Genomic DNA, 18,717 nt, shown 5'->3' with positions numbered 1-18,717 from the left:
CTCACGTCATGTTCCTGCTGGCTGCCCTTGCCTTGCTGTGACTGTGTCGTGGTTCTTAACTAGACTGGGTGGCGCGTTTGATGGCCCAGGCATTCGAGAGCTGCCAGCTGGACAGCATGGTCACTGCGTTCCTGGTTGTGCGCCAGGCAGCACTGGAGGGCCCCTCTGCGTTCCTGTCATATGCAGACTGGTTCAAGGTAAGTGACCTGCCAATCGGCTACCTAATACCTGATCTTCCCAGAAGGCCTGGGAGTGGGGACCATGCTGTCCCCACCTGACTCTCTGTCATGTGAGTGAGCAGCCTTGCTGTCAGCTTTGCCGAGTGGCCTTGGCAGATCTTCCTCTGTGTGTGCCGAGGAGCCTGGGTTCTCCCTGTCGGGGCCTCAGCTCCTTCCCCTGGTTTCCGTCTCACTTAGTTGACGGAGCCTCCTGCTGTCTTTTATAAGAAAATTAGTGAAATCAAGCCTGGACACCATAGTGAAACCTCATCTCCACCAAAAAAAAAAAACAAACACATACACACAAAACAAAAACTACGCAGGTGTGGTGGCAGACACCTGTAGTCCTCGTTACTCGGGAGGCTGAGACGCAAGGATTACTTGAGCCTGGGTGATCAAGGCTGCAGTGAGCTGTGATTGCACCACTGTACTCCAGCCTGGGTGACAGAAGGAGACTCCATCCCAAAAAGAAAAAAAAGAAAATGAGTGAAATCAGGAAAGAGGGGACACAGAAGTGGATGCTGCTTTTTGCAGAGTATACAATGTCTCTTATTTTCCCTTTTTTTTTTTTTTGAGACGGAGTCTTCCTCTGTCGCCCAGGCTAGAGTGCAGTGGTACAGAAAGCTCACCTTCTCGGCTCACTGCAAACTCCGCTGCCCAGTTTCAAGCGATTCTCCTGCCTCAGCCTCCTGAGTAGCTGGGATTACAGGTGCGCACTACCACACCCAGCTCATTTTTGTATTTTTAGTAGAGACGGGGTTTCACCATGTTGGTCAGGCTGGTCTCTAACTCCTGACCTCATGATCCGCCCGTCTTGTCCTCCCAAAGTGCTGGGATTACAGGCATGAGCCAGCGCGCCTGGCCTTTCCTTTTTATTTATTTATTTATTTATTTTATTTATTTACTTATTTATTTTTTTGAGGCGGAGTCTCATTCTATCACTCATACTGGAGTGCAGTGGTGCGACCTCGGCTCACTGCAACCTCCTCCTCCTGGGTTCAAGCAATTCTCCTGCCTCAGCCTCCCGAGTAGCTGGGGTTACAGGCGTTCGCCACCACACCTGGCTAATTTTTAGTAGAGACAGGCTTTCATCATCTTGGTCAGGCTGGTCTCAAAATCCTGACCTTAAGTGGTCCGCCTCCCTCGGCCTCCCAAAGTGCAGGGATTACAGGCATGAGCCACCGCGCCCAGCCTTGCGTCTCTAATTTTCACGTAAGTCCTGAAACAAGTACTTCATTTCTTCAGCCGTATCACATATTCTTCCTTTTTCTTTGGAACACACACAGTGTTCTCTCTGACAGAAGTTTATGTAGCTGTTCCTGAACCTGAGTGGGCATTAGACTCGCCTGGAGGGGGCTTTGGAAATTAAGATCCAGGGCCCATTTGAGACTACTGAGTCTGAGCTCCTGAGACCTCAGGGATCCCTGGGCAACCCCTGTGAAAACCCCCAGTTCATGTGGGGAGTTGGGTGTATTTGAGATACCAGCTTTGAAGGACTGCCATGGTTTCTCTTTTAGTGCTTGTGAGTAAAGTTTCCATTTGAAGAGCTAATTTTTGTAGAAGTTTTGGGTTCGGGCCAGGTACAGTGGCTCATGCCTGTAATCTCAGCAGTTTGGGAGGCCTAGGCAGGAGGATTGCTTGAGCCCAGGGGTTCAAGATCAGCCTGGGCAGCACAGTGAGACCCCGGTCTCTACAGAATGTAACAATTAGCTGGGTGTGATGGTAAGCACCTGTGGTCCTGGCTACTTACCGGCTGAGGCAGGATGATTACTTAAGCCGAGGAGGTTGAGGCTGCAATGAGCTGGGATTGCACTACTACACTCCAGCCTGGGAGACAGAGCAAGACTCTGTCTCAAAAAAGAAAAAAAAAAAAAAAAAGTATTGAGTTTGCCTGCCATCACCACCTCGGTGAAGTAGTTGCCTCTTTGTAGGAGTCTCAGCTCCCTGAAATTTTCAAGGGCTGCGGTGCCTGCATCGCCATCATGGCTGCGGTGCCTGCTCCCCGCAAGGCCTTCTGAGGAGCTGAGGCTGCACAGGAGGCTGAGCCGCATCTGCTTGTGTTGGGAGAAGGTGGTGACTGGTGCAGTGTCAACTCACTTCTATTCCTTAAAGTTCCTTCTCACCTGCCCTCAGGCTCTCCCCAGCTCTGCCCAGTTAGCCTGGGGCTTCCACTAAACTAAGAGGAGAGGTGTTCGTTCTGTCCTTAGTGAGGCGCTGAGAGATTAGTGCCAGAATCCACCTGGTGCTCTTGGGTCAGGAGTTGGTGGGTCTCCCCGAGCGGCGGCTCAGGTGTCTCCCTGGGCTGCTTTTTCTTCGGTTCCAGAGGCGACAGTTGGGAGAGGAATACTCTGAAGTGCTGTGTTGGTGGTGGTGTTTTGGTTTTGTTTGCTTTTCTTTTACCTTTTCAAATCAACTTTATCAAAATATAGTTTAAATGAAATAATGAAAGGTATCCAATTTAAGTGTACCATTAAATGAGGTTTTTTGTTTTTTTCTGTTTGTGTTTTCTTTTAAGAGACTGGGTGTTGCCCAGGCTGGAGTGCAGTGGCATGATCATAGCTCACTGCAGCCTTTACCTCCTGGGGTCAAGCAGTCCTCCTGCCTCCGCTTCCAGAGTAACTGGGACTATAGGTGTGTGCCACCACACCCAGCTAATTAAAAAAATTTTTTTTGTAAATACAGTGTCATACCGTGTTGCTCAGGCTGGTCTCAGATTCCTGGCCTCATGCGATCCCCCCACCTTAACCCCTGAAGTACTGGAATTACAGGCATGAGCCACCATGTCCAGATAGTTAGATGAGTTTTGATAAATGTATATATGCATATTCAGTGTTTGAACATCTGTTTTTGTTATGTTTTGTTTTGTTTTTGAGATGGAGTCCCCCTCTGTCACCAGGCTGGAGTGTAACTCCCACCTCCTGGGTTCAAGCGATTCTCCTGTTTCAGCCTCCTGAGTTGCTGGGACTACAGGTGCCTGCCACCACACCTGGCTAATTTTTGTAATCTTGGTAGAAATGGGGTCTCACCATGTTGGCCAGGATGGTCTCGATCTCTTGACTTTGTCATCCGCCCCACTTAGCCTCCCAAAGTGCTGGGATTACAGGCATGAGCCAACGCACTTGGCCTGAACATCTGTTTTAATTTTTACTTTTGAGGGCAAATACCAGCACTGTGGGAGGACGAGGTGGGCAGATTGCTTGAGCCGAGTAGTTCAAGACCACCCTGGGCAACATGGCAAAACCCCATCTCTACCAAAAATACAAAATTTAGCTGGTATGGTGGCAGGTGCCTGTAATCCCAGCTACTCAGAAGACTGAGGCAGGAGAATTGCTTGAACCCGGAACGCGCAGGTTGCAGTGAGCCAAGATCAGACCACTGCACTCCAGCCTGGGCAACGGAGCAAGACCCCGTCTCAAAAAAAAAATGTTTTTTTTACTTTTAGGAAATGTTAATATAAATAGACCAAATGATCGTGAATTTGAGCCCTTTGGGGTAATTAATATAATTCTCAGCATATCACATTATGTAGTTAAATGTAATTTGTGGGGTTTTTTTGTTTTTTTGAGGCAAGGTCTCTGTTCTGTCTCCCAGGTTGGGATGTGGTGGTGTGATCATGGCTCACTGCCGTCTCAACCTTCCAGGCTCAAATGATCCTCCCACCTCAACTTCCCGAGCAGCTGAGGCCGCAGGTGTATGTCACCACACCTGGCTAATTATTAAAAAATTTTTTGTGGACATAGTGTCTCACTATGTTGCCCTGGCTGGTCTTTTTTTTTTTTTTTTAGATGGAGTTTCACTCTTGTTGCCCAGGCTGGAGTGCACTGGTGCGACCTTGGCTTATGGTAACCACCTCCCGGGTTCATGCCATTCTCCTGCCTCAGCCTCCTGAGTAGCTGGGACTACAGGCGCCTGCCACCACACACGGCTAATTTTTTGTATTTTTAGTAGAGACAGGGTTTCACCGGGTTAGCCAGGATGGTCTCGATCTCCTGAACTTGTGATCTGCCCGCCTCGGCCTCCCAAAGTGTTGGGATCACAGGCGCTAGCCACCGCGCCCGGCCGTCCTGGCTGGTCTTGAGCTCCTGGGCTGAAGTGATCTTCCTGCCTCAACCTCCCAAAGTGTTGGAATTACGGGAGTGAGCCACTGCACCCAGCCATTAAGTGTAATTTTTTCAAAGAGAGCAAACAGAACTGCCTTTTGTCCCAGCAACTCTAAAAATGGCTGCTGTGACCCCACGTCTGGCTTGCGCACGTCACTTAGATGCTTTACAGAAATGCCTTTGGCGACGGGTCGGGACTGTTCCTGCTGCGGCCAGTGACCATCTGGCTCACTGTTAATTGAGTGAACGTTGCCAAGAGACAGGAGCAGTTGTGTTGTGGATGGCTGAATGGAGGGTGATAAGGCATGGTGTGCTTGGTGGGAGAATTTCAGGTTGAAACTGGGTGCTGATGTTTTGAGAAGGGAACCCTTGAGTGGTCTCAGGTTTTATTTAAATTTTTAACTGGCAAGTATTGAGCTGCTTTCCTGGTATTTGGCACAGACAGTTCATGTCTCTGAGCTTTGTTTTTCCGTGACTCTGTCCCTCTCAGAGACATTTGACAAGCGTTATCAGCATTTTCCGCTTTCTATCTAATGGCTTTTTGGGTCTGTCTGCATGATGATAACATTCAAAAGAATCTACACATGGTCAGGCGTGATAGTTCATGCCTGTAATCCCAGCACTTTGGAAGGCCGAGGTGGGTGGATCGCTTGAGGTCAGGAGTTTGAGACCAGCCTGGCCAACATGGCAAAACCTCATCTCTACTAAAAAGACAAAAATTAGCTAGGTCAGACGTGGTGGCTCATGTCTGTAATCCCAGCACTTTGGGAGGCCAAGGTATCACCTGAGGTCAGGAGTTCAAGAGTAGCCTGGCCAACACGATGAAACCCTGTCTCTACTAAAAACACAAAATTAGCCAGGCATGGTGGTGCACACCTGTAATCCCAGCTACTCAGGAGGCTGAGGCAGGAGAATCGTTTGAACCTGGGAGGCGGAGGTTACGGTAAGCCGAGATTACGCCACTGCGCTCCAGCCTGGGTGACAGAGTGAGGCTTTGTCTCAGAAAAAAGGAAAAAAAAACCGGGCTTGGTGGCGCGTGCTTGTAGTCCCAGCTACTTGGGAGGCAGAGGTGGGAGAATCACTTGAACCCGGGAGGCAGAGGTTGCGGTGAGCCCTGATTGCACCATTGCACTCCAGCCTGGGTGACAGAGTGAGACTCTCTCTCTCAAAAAAAAAAAAAAAAAATAGCTAGGAGTGGTAGCAAATGCCTGTAATCTCAGCTACTAGGGAGGCAGGAGAATTGTTCAAACCGGGGGGGGGCGGACGTTGCAGTGAGCCAAGATGGCGCCACTGCACTCCAGCCTGGGCGACAGAGCAAGACTCTGTCTCCAAAAAAAACGAAAAACAAAAAAAAAAACACAATTTTGCACGCTTTCAGAAAGACCAAGGTGAGCCTTCAGTTCACGTTGGAGTTCAGGTTTCCTGATAGATGGTAACTTGCTGAGGTTTCACCAGGATGTCCTGTGGTCTCACGTGGGGCTAGGGCGGCAGGAGCTCGTCTGGTTTTGCAGGTAAGCGGTTCAGTGTTCACAGAGGCCCACATTCTGTCTGCAGGTTCACTATGACGCGTTCAGGGCCATGCCCATGTAAAATCTCCTTCCTTCCCTGACTCACTGCAGCCCCCAGGACTTTGCTGCAGCCCCCTTCGTTCCTGGGAGGGTTTGCTCATGTTCCTGGCTTGCTCTGCTAGGGTCTTGTAGCTTCATTGTCTGAGGGGTGGCCCTCCTTGGCCTGTGTTCCTTACCCACCTCTCTTGCAGTGATCTGTCCACTGGTGGATGAGGTTAGAAGTTAAAGTGTGTTCAGAAGTGGCTTCATCCCACAAAATCAATTTGTTTGCTGTGCACAAACACTTCTTAGGGCATTTAGCAAATTGTACCCCTAAGGATCCCAAAAGGATCCCATAGTTAGTGTTTGTTATAGCTAATGATTTTTAACTGTTTTTCTTTGAATAACTTTTAGATCGTCTCTTCAGTCAAAGCGCAGTCGTGACATCTGTAAATGTATGAACCACAATGACTTTTTGGTGTTTCTCTTTTTTCCTTTTTGTTTAGGAGGCCGACTAGAGCAGCCGCCCGGACACTGCCTAGGTGGGCTTCACACTCTTCTCTCCACACAGGACACTGTCTAGGTGGTGCAGCCGCGCCTGGCTGTCCTGGGCTTCACGCTCTTCTCTCCACACAGGCCTCCTTTGGGAGCACGCGAGGCTACCATGGCTGCAGCAAGAAGGCCCTGGTCTTCCTGTTTACGTTCTTGTCAGACCTCGTGCCTTTTGAGTCTCCCCGGTACCTGCAGGTGAGAAGCTGGCTGCCACATCCATGATTTCTGGTGCTTCGCTCACCTGCTGCGTCTGAGGACTGCCTTGGCCTCCCCAAGAGCCTCCTGCAGATCTGCTCTGAGCCTCTCAGCCAGGCCCTTCCCCTTCCCCTTCCCCAAGCCGTTTATGGTGAAACAACACAAACATTGCAACTGGAGGTGTCCACATGGACACACAGTGAGTGCGTGTGTGCCAGTCAAGGCAACTGCTAAGAAACCCTTTTCTCATCTAGGCCAAGGAGGTGGGTAGATACATTATGTCACTGTTCAGTCTCCCTCAAAACAGTGAGCAGGTCTGAGTGGTGACGTGGAGAGATGTTCTCAGCACCCAGTTACGCAGGAAGAGCGGGTTGTACTCCAGTGAGGGTTTTAGGATCTCATGTTTGCTTTTTTTTTTTTTTTTTTTTAATTTCACGTGGGGGTTTTTTTTGTTTTTTTGTTTTTTGGGGGTTTTTTTTGAGACAGTCTCACTCTGTTGCCTAGGCTAGAGTGCAGTGTTGCCATCATAGCTCACTGTAGCCTAGACCTCCCAGGTCAAGCAGTTCTCCCACCTCAGCCTCCTGAGTAGTTGGGAGTACAGGTGCATGCCAGCAAACCTGGCTGTTTTTTCTTTTTTTCTTTTTTTTAGTACAGATGGGGTCTTGCTGTGTTGCCCAGGCTGGCCTTGAACTGAGCTCAAGTGATCCTTCCGCCTTGGCCTCCCAAAGTTCTGGGATTACAGGCGTGAGCCACTGTGCCCAGCCTGACCCTCATCTTTTAAGAAAATTGGCCAGGCGTGGTGGCTCACACCTGTAACCCAGCACTTTTGGAGGCTGAGGAGGGCAGATCACTTGAGGTCAGGAGTTCGAGACCAGCCTGACCAATGTGGAGAAACCCCCTGTCTACTGAAAATACAAAATTAGCCGGGCGTGGTAGCTCATGCCTGTAGTCCTAGCTACTCAGGAGGCTGAGGCAGGAGAATTGCTTGAACCCGGGAGGTGGAGGTTGCAGTGAGCCGAGACTGCACCATTGCACTCCAGCCTGGGCAATAAGAGCAAAACTCTCTCTCAAAAGAAAAAAACACGCTATGTCCCCTCTGTCCCCTTTGACCAGGAAGCCAAAGGCATGGAGCTGCAGGCGGGCCGGGGCTGGTTCCTGCTGCTGCTGCTAGGATTGCACATCCCTGGTTCCCCCAGTGAGCCGCCCTGGACTTGCAGGACCAACTACATTAGGGTTTCTTGATTTTTCACCTGGGGAAGCAACCTTCTATTGTGTTTTTTTTTTTTTTTTTTTTTTTGGAAATGGAGTCTCACTGTGTCACCCAGGCTGGAGTGCAGTGGCGTGATCTCGGCTCACTGCAAGCTCCGCCTCCTGGGTTCCCGCCATTCTCCTGCCTCAGTCTCCCGAGTAGCTGGGACTACTGGTGCCCGCCACTACGCCCGGCTAATTTTTTTGTATTTTTAGTAGAGACAGGGTTTCACCATGTTAGCCGGGATGGTCTCCATCTCCTGACCTCGTGATTTGCTCGCCTCAGCCTCCAAAAGTGCTGGGATTACAGGTGTAAGCCACTGCGCCCGGCTTGTGTTTTAATTTTATTAATGGTTTGCTTTGCATACTCATAAGTCTGTAAAGGGCTGTGTTTCTCTACTCAGCACTGTGGATGTTGGAAGTGAATTGTGGCCTCCCTGGAGTCCCAGGCAGTTCCCAGACTAACGGCGCTGCACTCTGCTATCTATCCTCAGGTGCACATTCTCCACCCACCCCTGGTTCCCAGCAAGTACCGCTCCCTCCTCACAGACTACATCTCATTGGCCAAGACACGGCTGGCCGACCTCAAGGCAAGCTGTCCCTCCATGCCCACTCCTCACACCTGTCCCAGCAGAAACTGCTTTGTTTTCTTGTGCTCATTCTGTCTCTTCCCTGAAGGTTTCTATAGAAAACATGGGACTCTACGAGGATTTGTCATCAGCTGGGGACATTACTGAGGTAATGTTGCTTGAGCCCTGCAGGGTCTCAGCCAGTCACGCCCACCATGCAAAGGTCCAGTTTCTTTTGACTCTTGAGTTGAGTTTTTCAGCCTTCCCAGTCTCATGTCTGGTCTTGCCTCGGGCGCAGGTGGGGGCGAGGCTCTGCGGGCCTCTGTGTTGCCGTGTCCCACCTTGTGTGTCCCCAGCATTGGCAGGGAAAGGGTTACTGTGTGGTGGAGCGAAGTGCCTCAGGCTGCAGGACATTTGTCCTTTTGGGAGATCTTGGTTCCTGTGGGGTTGAATGGAGAGGTGGTTCGTCATGTTTTTCTCTGAATCACAGAAAAGTGTTAACTTTTTTTTTTTTTTTGGAGACGCAGTCTTGGTCTGTCACCAGGCTGGAGTGCAGTGGCGCAATCTCGGCTCACTGCAACCTCTGCCTCCTGGGTTCACGCCATTCTCCTACCTCAGCCTCCAGAGTAGTTGGGACTACAGGAGCCGCCACCACGCCCGGCTAATTTTTTTGTATTTTTAATAGAGTCAGGGTTTCGCCATGTTAGCCAGAATGGTCTCAATCTCCTGACCTTGTGATCCACCCGCCTTGGCCTCTCAAAGTGCTGGGATTACAGGCGCCCGCCACCACGCCCGGCTAATTTTTTAATTTTTTTTAGTAGAGACGAGGTTTCACCGTGTTAGCCAGGATGATCTCGATCTCTTGGCCTCGTGATCCGCCCGCCTCGGCCTCCCAAAGTGCTGGGATTATAGGTGTGAGCCACCGCGCCTGGCCAAGTGTTAACTGTTTTTATAGCAGCCAAATGTCAGATGGTCATGTGATATGTGTGGGTCACTAATGAAAACATTCTTTTTTTTTTTTGAGATGGAGTCTCGCTCTGTGGCCCAGGCTGGAGTGCAGTGGCGCAGTCTCGGCTCACTGCAAGCTCCGCCTCCTGGGTTCACGCCATTCTCCTGCCTCAGCCTCCAGAGTAGCCTATAGTGGGCCTACAGACGCCTGCCACCACGCCTGGCTAATTTTTTGTATATTTTTAGTAGAGATGGGGTTTCACCACGTTAGCCAGTATGGTCTCGATCTCCTGACCTCGTGATCCACTCGTCTCAGCCTCCCAAAGTGCTGGGATTACAGGCGTGAGCCACCACGGCCGGCCTAATGAAAACATTCTTTACTTTTTACTTTTTTTTTTTTTTTTTTTTGAGACGGAGTCTCGCTCTGTCGCCCTGGCTGGAGAGCAGTGGTGCGATCTCAGCTCACTGCAAGCTCCGCCTCCCGGGTTCACACCATTCTCCTGCCTCAGCCTCTCCAGTAGCTCAGACTACAGGCAACTGCCACCACACCCAGCTAATTTTTTTGTATTTTTTTAGTAGAGATGGGGTTTCACCATGTTAGCCAGGATGGTCTCAATCTCCTGACCTCGTGATCTGCCCGCCTTGGCCTCCCAAAGTCCTGGGATTACAGGCATGAGCCACTGCGCCCGGCCTATTCTTTTTTTTTTTCTTTTTTTGGAATGGAGTCTCGTTCTGTTGCCCAGGCTGGAGTGCAGTGGCGCAGTCTCAGCTCACTGCAAGCTCCGCCTTCCGGATTCATGCCATTCTCCTGCCTCAGCCTCCCGAGTAGCTGGGACTACAGGCACCCGCCACCACGCCAGGCTAATTTTGTGTGTTTTTAGTAGAGATGGGGTTTCACCGTGTTAGCCAGGATGGTCTCGGTCTCCTGACCTCGTGATCTGTCTGCCTTGGTCTCCCAAAGTGCTGAGATTACAGGCGTGAGCCACTGCGCCTGGCCCTCCATTCTTTACTTTTTAAGACCTTTTTATTTTAAAGTTACGAGTTACTGAAGAACACTTATAGGTGACATTAAAGCGTTAGGTGAAAATATTTAATACAATTTTCCATTTATAATTTATTCCTGTTTATAAATTACTTTTTTTTTTTTTTTGAGGTAGGATCTTGTTCTGTTCACCAGGCTGAAGTATAGTGCCGTGATCACAGCTCAGTGCAGCCTCAAACTCCTGGGTTGAAACGATCTTCTCACCTTGACCTCCCGAGTAACTGGGAGTACAAGCGTGCGCCACCATGCCTGGCTGGTTTCTAAAATTTTTTGTAGACGTAGGGTCTCCCTGTGTGGCCCAGACTGGTCTTAAACTCCTGGGCTCAAGTGATCCTTCCGCCTTGGCCTCCCAAAATGCTGGGATTACAGATGTGAGCCGCCGCGCCTGGCCTCAGAATGTTTTTTTTTTTGATGCAGGGACTTCCCCTGTTGCCCAGGCTGCAGTAGGGTAGCACGATGATGGCTCACTGGAGCCTTGATTTCCTGGGCACAGGCAATCCTTCCACCTCCACGTCCTGAGTAGCTGGGACCACTGGCTCATGCCTCTACACCTGGCTAATGTTTTTGTATTTTTTTAGAGATGAGATGTCATCATGTTGCCCAGGCCGGCCTTGAACTCCTTGGGCTTAAGCAGTCTGCCCCGCTTAGCCTCTCAAAGCACTGGGTTTATAGACATGAGCCATGGCACCTAACCCTCGTAATTTTTTTTAATCTCAAAAATTAAGTCTCTACTCCTTCCCACCTAGAAATCTTTACTTTCAAGTCTTTCCTAGAGGCAGGAAAGAGGCTCACGGCAGGCTCTCAGCAGAGCTGAGCTCTCGAGGACAGCCGCACATCACCGGGTCAGAACCTTGTGTGTGTGGAGGTGGCAGTGTCATCCTCCCCTGTCGTGCTGGTATTTTGGGACATTGTGGAGTGCTCCAGGGCCCCTGCTGTGCGCACACCATGTGGGCCTTTACCTTTAATGTGTACAGAGCCTTTCAGCAAGGAAGCACAGGTTGAGTGTGGCCTTCACTGCTCAGTCTTTTCTTTAAAGTCCTCTGTTCTTTTTCCTTTCCTCCCTGTATGGGAACCAGCCCCACAGCCAAGCTCTTCAGGATGTTGAAAAGGCCATCATGGTGTTTGAGCATACGGGGAAAATCCCAGTCACCGTCATGGAGGCCAGGTAGGCTGGGCTGCCCAAAAGGCCGCTAGCAGCTGCAGTGTGTGCAGACTGCGCTCTGATGCCTGCAGGGTGTGCAGACTCCACTCTGATGCCTGTCAGCGTCTGGGGCTCTTTGGAGTGTGTCCCATTTCTGCCCAGAGCCGCATGGGGCAGGTTGGCCACTGTCTATTCAGAGAGAGACAGGAGTCAGGGCTGTAAATCGAGGATCCTGCCGTTAAGGGATACGGGGTGAGGTCAAGAGCTGTGCATTTGCTGTGAAACATTTTTTCCTCTGTAAAAGCAGGTGATGCCCCTCCCGTGCTGAAGCAGCCAACAGGAACTGCTGATTGAGGAGCTTGCACTGGGAGGGAAGACAGTGGGGCCATGATGTTTTTTTTTAATCAATGCCTTCTTTGTGACCAATATGGAGTCAGTAACAGAGAGCTGAATAGCACAGCTTTATTGAATTTGGTGTGATCCCAAAACATCTTGAATTCTGGTGGTTACACATGTGGATGAGCTGATTGCAGCTCGCAGGGTTTTGAAATTTAGCTCCAAGGAAATTGCCCCAAATGGACCTTACATGGTCCTCGTGGCCTCAGATTGATCCAGGCTCCACGTTCAAGCCCAGGGAGCAGGCCGAATGTGGTCCTGATTCCCACGGACTCAGGGCTGGGCTAGCACGGCCTGCCCTACACATGCCTTGTCCCGGAACTGTGCACCAGAAGACTTCATAATGCATCGTGGCTTTGGAGTAAGCCCTTGCAGTCCACTCTCTGAAACACCGGTCACCGTCTGTGGGAATTGCCTTCTCGCTGCTCTGACTGACGCACTGTCTGCTTCTCTGTGTTGCAGCATATTCAGGAGGCCTTACTACGTGTCCCACTTCCTCCCTGCCCTGCTCACACCTCGAGTGGTCAGTATGCGTCTCCATGAGTTTGTGACCAGTTGTGTAGAAAGCAAGGACTTTCCTTGTCAGCCTCTCACAGGTCTCTTCTCTTCCCACAGCTCCCCAAAGTCCCTGACTCCCGTGTGGCGTTTATAGAGTCTCTGAAGAGGTATGCAGCAACGGCTAGAAGGGGATGACTGTACTTCCAGGTTTCTTCTGACAATGCGAAGAATTGTGCATCTTCTGTAGAGAAATTTGTTTGACCACTAATGTGTTTTATTGGTAAAATATTGGCTCCAAAATTGGTTGGTTACTTTTTTTTTTTTTTTTTAGTTGGAGTCTCACTCTGTCACCCAGGCTTGGAGTGCAGAGGCGAGATCTTGGCTCACTGCAACCTCCACATCTTAGGTTCAAGCGATTCTCTTGCTTCAGCCTCCTGAGTAGCTGGGATTACAAGCCTGTGCCTGGCTAATTCTGGCTAATTTTTTTTTTTTTTTTTTTTTTTTTTTTAGATGGAGTCTCGCTCTGTCGCCCAGGCTGGAGTGCAATTGCACAATCTTGGCTCACTGCAAGCTCTGCCTCCTGGGTTGGAGCAATTCTCCTGCCTCAGCCTCCTGAGTAGCTGGGATTATAGGTATGCACCACCACGCCCTGCTAATTTTTGTATTTTTAGTACAGACAGGGTTTTGCCATATTGGCCAGGTGGTTCTCAAACTCCTGAGCTCAGAAGATGATCTACCCACCTCATCCTCCCAGAGTGCTGGGATTACAGATGTGAGCCACCGCTCCTGGCCATTTTTTTTTTTTTTTTTTTTTTTCTGAGATGAAGTCTCACTCTGTTGCCCAGGCTGGAGTGCAGTGGTGCGATCTTGGCTCACTGCACCCTCCACCTCCTGGGTTCAAGGAATTCTCCTGCCTCAGCCTCCTGAGTAGCTGGGATTACAGGCGCGCACCACCACGCCTGGCTAATTTTTGTATTTTTAGTAAAGACGGGGTTTCACCATGTTAGTCAGGCTGGTCTTGAACTCCTGGGCTCAAGCGATCTGCCCACCTCGGCCTCCCAAAGTGCTGGGATTACAGGCGTGAGCTACCGCACCCGGCTGCATCATTCTTCAGTGAAAGAAAATGTTTCAGTACCTAATGATTGTGCAGAGAGGAGAACTGAAGGAAAATGAAGGAGCTCTGGGAAAGCCTCATGCTGCAGAACTTGAGAGTAGACCTGGAAGTTATTGTTTAGAATAATAAGGTATCCTTGGATCACTTACATTGCAGGCTTCTAGTAAGAAAGTTGGTTGGTATCAACCAACTTTGGAAGAAATAGGAAAGTATAAGTCCTATATTCCAGCAAAATTTATGAAGTTCTGGGACCTGTAAGAAGATAAACACAAAGAGCCTTTTTTTTTCTTTTTTTGTATTTTTGTATTTTTAGTAGAGACAGGGTTTCACCATGTTAGTCAGGCTGGTCTTGAACTCCTGGGCTCAAGCGATCTGCCCACCTCGGCCTCCCAAAGTGCTGGGATTGCAAGCGTGAGCCACCATGCTCTGCAAAAATCATTTTTTAAATCTTAAAATAAGTTTATTCTCTGGGATCCTTACTTTCATTTGTTTTGAGACAGGGTCCCACTCTGTCACCCAGGCTGGAATGCAGCGGTGCAGTCATGGCTTACTACAGCCTTGACCTCCTGGGCTTCAACAGTCCTTCCCCCTCCGCCTCCCAAGTAGCAGGGTCTAGAGGCGCGATCCACCACACCTGGCCAGCCTTGACCTCCTGGGTTTCAACAATCCTTCCCCCTCTGCCTCCCAAGTAGCTGGGTCTAGAGGCGCGCTCCACCACACCCAGCCATTTTGTAAATGCTTTGAGGACACGGATTTTCGCTGTGTTGCCCAGGCTTCTCTCTCTCGGCCTCAAATAATCCTCCTGCTTCAACTTCCCAAAGTGCTGGGATTACAAATATGAGCCACTGTACCTGGCTTACCCTTTATCATGTTAAGAAAGTTCCCTCTTACTAATTTGCTAAGGATTTTTAGCATGAACTAATACCTTTTATTTTTTTTTTTTAATTTATTTTTTGAGTCGGAGTCTCGCTTTGTCAGCCAGTCTGGAGTGCAGTGGCGCAATCTCTGCTCACTGCAAGCTCCGCCTTCTGGGTTCATGCCATTCTCCCACCTCAGCCTACCAAGTAGCTGAGACTGCAGGCGCCCGCCACCACGCCCGGCTAATTTTGTTTTTGTATTTTTAGTAGACACAGGGTTTCACTGTGTTAGCCAGGATGGTCTCAATCTCCTGACCTCCTGATCTGCCTGCCTCGGCCTCCCAAAGTGCTGGGATTACAGGCGGGATCCACCGCGCCTGGCCCAATTTTGCATATTTTTAATGACACGAACTAAACATTTTTCTTAGTATTATTCATTAAAATTAACAAAGATTCATGTTTTGCTGGGCGTGGTGGCTCACGCCTGTAATCCCAGCACTTTGGGAGGCTGAGGCAGGTCAATCACAAGGTCACGAGTTCGAGGCCAGCCTGGTGAACATGGTGAAACTCCGTCTCTACTAAAAATACAAAAAATTAGCTGGGCCTGGTGGCAGGCGCCTGTAATCCCTCCTACTCGGGAGGGTGAGGCAGGAGAATTGCTTGAACCTGGGAGGCAGAGGTTGCAGTGAGCCGAGATCGCACCACTGCACTCCAGTGTGGATGATAGTGGGAGACTCTGTCTCAAAAAAAAAAAAAAAAAGAAAGAAAAAAACAAAGATTCGTGTTTTGAATTTGGAAATTACCAAAAATTGTATGAGAGAAATAGAAATAATTTATAATTTTACTGCCCAGGGATAATCACTGGTGGTATTTTGTGGTCTAGCTCCTTAGATATTAATATATGATTAATATGATATATTTTGAAACAGTGCTTTTTAAATCTATATATATTTTTTAATCTTTTTTTGTAAAAACAGGCTCATACTGTACACAGTATAATTTACTTAAATTTAATATGTTTTTATTTTATAATAGATTTGGGGATTGTAATCTTGAATTAATTTAAGCCATAGCTGACTTAATTGTATTGTTTTCCTGTGATCCAGAGCAGATAAAATCCCCCCATCTCTGTACTCCACCTACTGTCAGGCCTGCTCCGCTGCTGAAGAAAAGCCAGAAGGTAAGTTCCTGGGCCGCTTGTCCCCTCTGGGACTTGTGCTTTTCCATTTTCCTAACCTTGAGTGTCTGTTGTGCTACACCACCCGAGTGAGCTCGGGGGTGGCTGTGCCAGCTCAAGCCGGTGCTGTGGGTACAGGGTCCGCCCACCATGCTGACGCCCAGTGCCAGCTGTGGCACAGACTCTTATCTGGGGGTCCTGAAGAATCACTTAGCACCTTCCGGAAAGGAGTGTGTGCAGTGCACAGCCCCACTTTGTCACTCGTCATCTTCCTGTGGGCTGCACTGAGGTGTTTGTACAGGCTTCAGACTCGGGTGCTCTCTCAGCGGCCACCTTGGGGCCCACAGCGCTGGCTCGAGCCTGCCGTAGGGAGTGTCATGCAGCACTTTTCTGTTGCACAGTGCAGGTAGGAGTAGAAGTCAGGTTCTTTTGGCCTCTGGGGAGCAGTGGTGCAGCTGTCGGTCAGATCTACGCCCTCATTGGGAATCCGTGAAAGGCTGCACTCAGGCAGCAGTGGGAGATGCCATCATGAGGCTGGTTTTTCTTGCAGTGTGTGGCTTTATCTCCAGTGGAAGCCAGCATCACCCTGTGGGAGCCGCTCTGAGCTGAAGACGTAGATCTGAGGCTGCTGCTTCCCTGTGGGTTTTTTTTTTTTTTTTTTTTTTTTTTTTGAGACAGAGTCTCGCTCTGTGGCTCTGGACTGCAGTGGCGCAATTTTGGCTCACTGAAACCTCTGCCCCCTGGGTTCAAGCAGTTCTCCTGCCTCAGCCTCTGTAATAGCTGGGATTATAGGCACGCACTACTACGCCTTGCTAGTTTTTGTATTTTTAGTAGAGATGGGGTTTCGCCATGTTGGACAAGCTGGTCTCGAACTCCTGACCTCAACTGATCCGCCTGCGTCAGCCTTTCAAAGTGCTGGGATTACAGGCGTGAGCAACCGTACCCAGCCCCTTGTGTGCTCTTCTAGATCCCCTTCCACCTACAGGGCCAGGGAGGCTCGTTGAGTTTTTTTTTTTTTTTTTTTTTTTTGAGACAGAGTCTCGCTCTGTTGCCCAGGCTGGAGTGCAGTGGTGCAATCTCAGCTCACTGTAAGCTCCGCCTCCCAGGTTCACGCCATTCTCCTGCCTCAGCCTCCCGAGTGGCTGGGACTACAGGCGCCCGCCACCACACCCGGCTAATTTTTTGTATTTTTGGTAGAGACGGGGTTTCACCATGTTAGCCAGAATGGTCTCAATCTCCTGACCTCGTGATCCACCCGCCTCGGCCTCCCACAGTGCTGGGATTACAGGCGGGAGCCCCCATGCCCGGCCGACCCACCCTGAGAGCATGACCTCTCAGTTGTGCTGGGGATGCCACAGGGGCCTCAGGGCTGTGTACCCTGCGGTGTGAGGCGTTTGCTTCTCTTGAGAGGTGTCCTCCTTCCCCCAGGATCCTCCTTCCCCTGGGGTCCACTTGTTCTTAGCTTTTGGTGGCTTCCAGAATGGTTTCTAATCATTTGTCTGATGAGGCTTATGCGCAGACTCCTAGAGCCTATGATTTCTAGAGCCTGTGATTTCTGGTTTCATTTTGGCTGTGGCTGTGCATAGCAGTGCATTTTCATGCTTGTGTCTTCTCCAGCAACCCCAGAACTTGAAGGTTTTTTACTTTAAAAACATATGCAGCGTATCTTCCTTTTTATATTGAAAGTGGTGGCCGGGCGCAGTGGCTCATGCCCGTAATCCCAGCACTTTGAGAGGCCAAGGCGGGCAAATCATGAGGTCAGGAGATCGAGACCATCTTGGCCAACGTGGTGAAATCCCGTCTCTACTAAAAATACAAAAAATTAGCTGGATGTGGTGGTGCGTGCCTGTAGTCCCAGCTACTCGGGAGGCTGAGGCAGGATGATTTGAACCCGGGAGGCGGAGGTTACAGTGAGCCGAGATCGCACCACTGCTCTCCAGCCTGGTGACAGAGCAAGAGTCCATCTCAAAAAAAAAAAAAAAAAAAAAAAGTTTGAGGAACCAGGGGACTAAATGGTTACCTATCCGTGATCCTGTCCCCACCCTCGCCAGCCCTCGATCCTCCTTGTTTTCTTCCGTGTGTATGCTTCTCACAGTGGTGGAGTGGTATTGATGGTGCACACAGAACCGCTTTTTTTCTTAAACTTGTTTATAAATGTAATTTTTTATGAAACTTGTTTATAATTGTAATTTTCGATGTGGCATCCAGCATCAGGGAAAACACCTCATTTACCTCCTCAGAGACTCCCAGTCCCTCCGTCTGCCACACACAGCAGCTTGGAAGTTCACAGCTCTGTATTTGACTGTGTGAAGTTTCTGTTTTTGCAGTGAAGAGTCCTGTTGAGTGTCTTTCCATCTGGTCTCTTCCTTCTTCTCACAGATGCAGCCCTGGGAGTGAGGGCAGAACCCAGCTCTGCTGAGGAGCCCCTGGGACAGCTCAGAGCTGCACTGGGAGAGCTGAGAGCCTCCATGACAGACCCCAGCCAGCGTGATGGTGAGGATGGATGGGAGCTCATGCTGTGTCTCGTGTGCAGCCTGTGGTTGGAGCTCTGTGGCTGGGCCATTTTCCCCATAGCGACATCAGGCTGGTGTGTCTTCCTAGTAGTCCAGTAGTTGGTGGTAAAGATTGACCCCGGGCTGGCGGGTGTGGAACCTTTTTTGAGACAAGGTGGAAGGCTAGTCCTACTCAAGCTGTCACAGACCCTTGGCAGAAGGTGAATATTCGGCTAGTTGCATCTGAGTAGGACGAATGATGATAGAGAAGAAAACGCGTGACTAGGATGCCTGTTTTCCCGCTCATCCTGCCTGCCGGAGTCGATGTCACATCAGACACACAGGGTCTCTGCCCTGTGATCCTGCTTCCATGTGACGGTTTTCTGTAAAATCCAGAGTAAGAAATGTTCATCTGTGGATTGAGAACATGCAGTTTGTTTTTTCTTTTTTTTTTGAGACAGAGTCTCACTCTGTCCCCCAGGCTGGAGTGCAGTGGCGCCATCTCGGCTCACTGCAACCTCCGCCTCCTGGGTTCAAGCGATTCTTCCGCCTCAGCCTCCCAAGTTGCTAGGATTACAGGTGACTGCCTCCATGTCTAGCTAATTTTTTGTATTTTTTAGTAG

At 49.8% G+C, this 18,717-nt stretch overlaps 1 protein-coding gene across 11 annotated transcripts in view; it reads left to right on the top strand.

The window, feature by feature from the left end:
• FANCA (FA complementation group A) overlaps positions 1-18,717 on the top strand; it is an 83,317-nt gene that overhangs the window by 29,697 nt on the left and 34,903 nt on the right. For 9 of the 11 annotated variants that reach the window (XM_034941083.3, XM_034941085.3, XM_034941087.3 and 6 more), the window contains 9 exons: positions 64-197; positions 6,502-6,612; positions 8,355-8,450; positions 8,539-8,598; positions 11,496-11,584; positions 12,419-12,479; positions 12,572-12,621; positions 15,532-15,605; positions 17,982-18,095. In XM_034941083.3, coding sequence (XP_034796974.2) covers positions 64-197; positions 6,502-6,612; positions 8,355-8,450; positions 8,539-8,598; positions 11,496-11,584; positions 12,419-12,479; positions 12,572-12,621; positions 15,532-15,605; positions 17,982-18,095 — 789 coding nt within the window. Of the gene's footprint in view, positions 1-63; positions 6,408-6,501; positions 6,613-8,354; positions 8,451-8,538; positions 8,599-11,495; positions 11,585-12,418; positions 12,480-12,571; positions 12,622-15,531; positions 15,606-17,981; positions 18,096-18,717 lie in introns of those variants that run through there. The other 2 variants (XM_034941086.3, XR_008621495.2) reach the window with 2 other exon arrangements.

The sequence above is a fragment of the Pan paniscus genome, chromosome 18 (assembly GCF_029289425.2).
Source record: "Pan paniscus chromosome 18, NHGRI_mPanPan1-v2.0_pri, whole genome shotgun sequence".
Taxonomy (NCBI): domain Eukaryota; kingdom Metazoa; phylum Chordata; class Mammalia; order Primates; family Hominidae; genus Pan; species Pan paniscus.
This window is presented reverse-complemented; position numbering and strand designations above follow the sequence as displayed.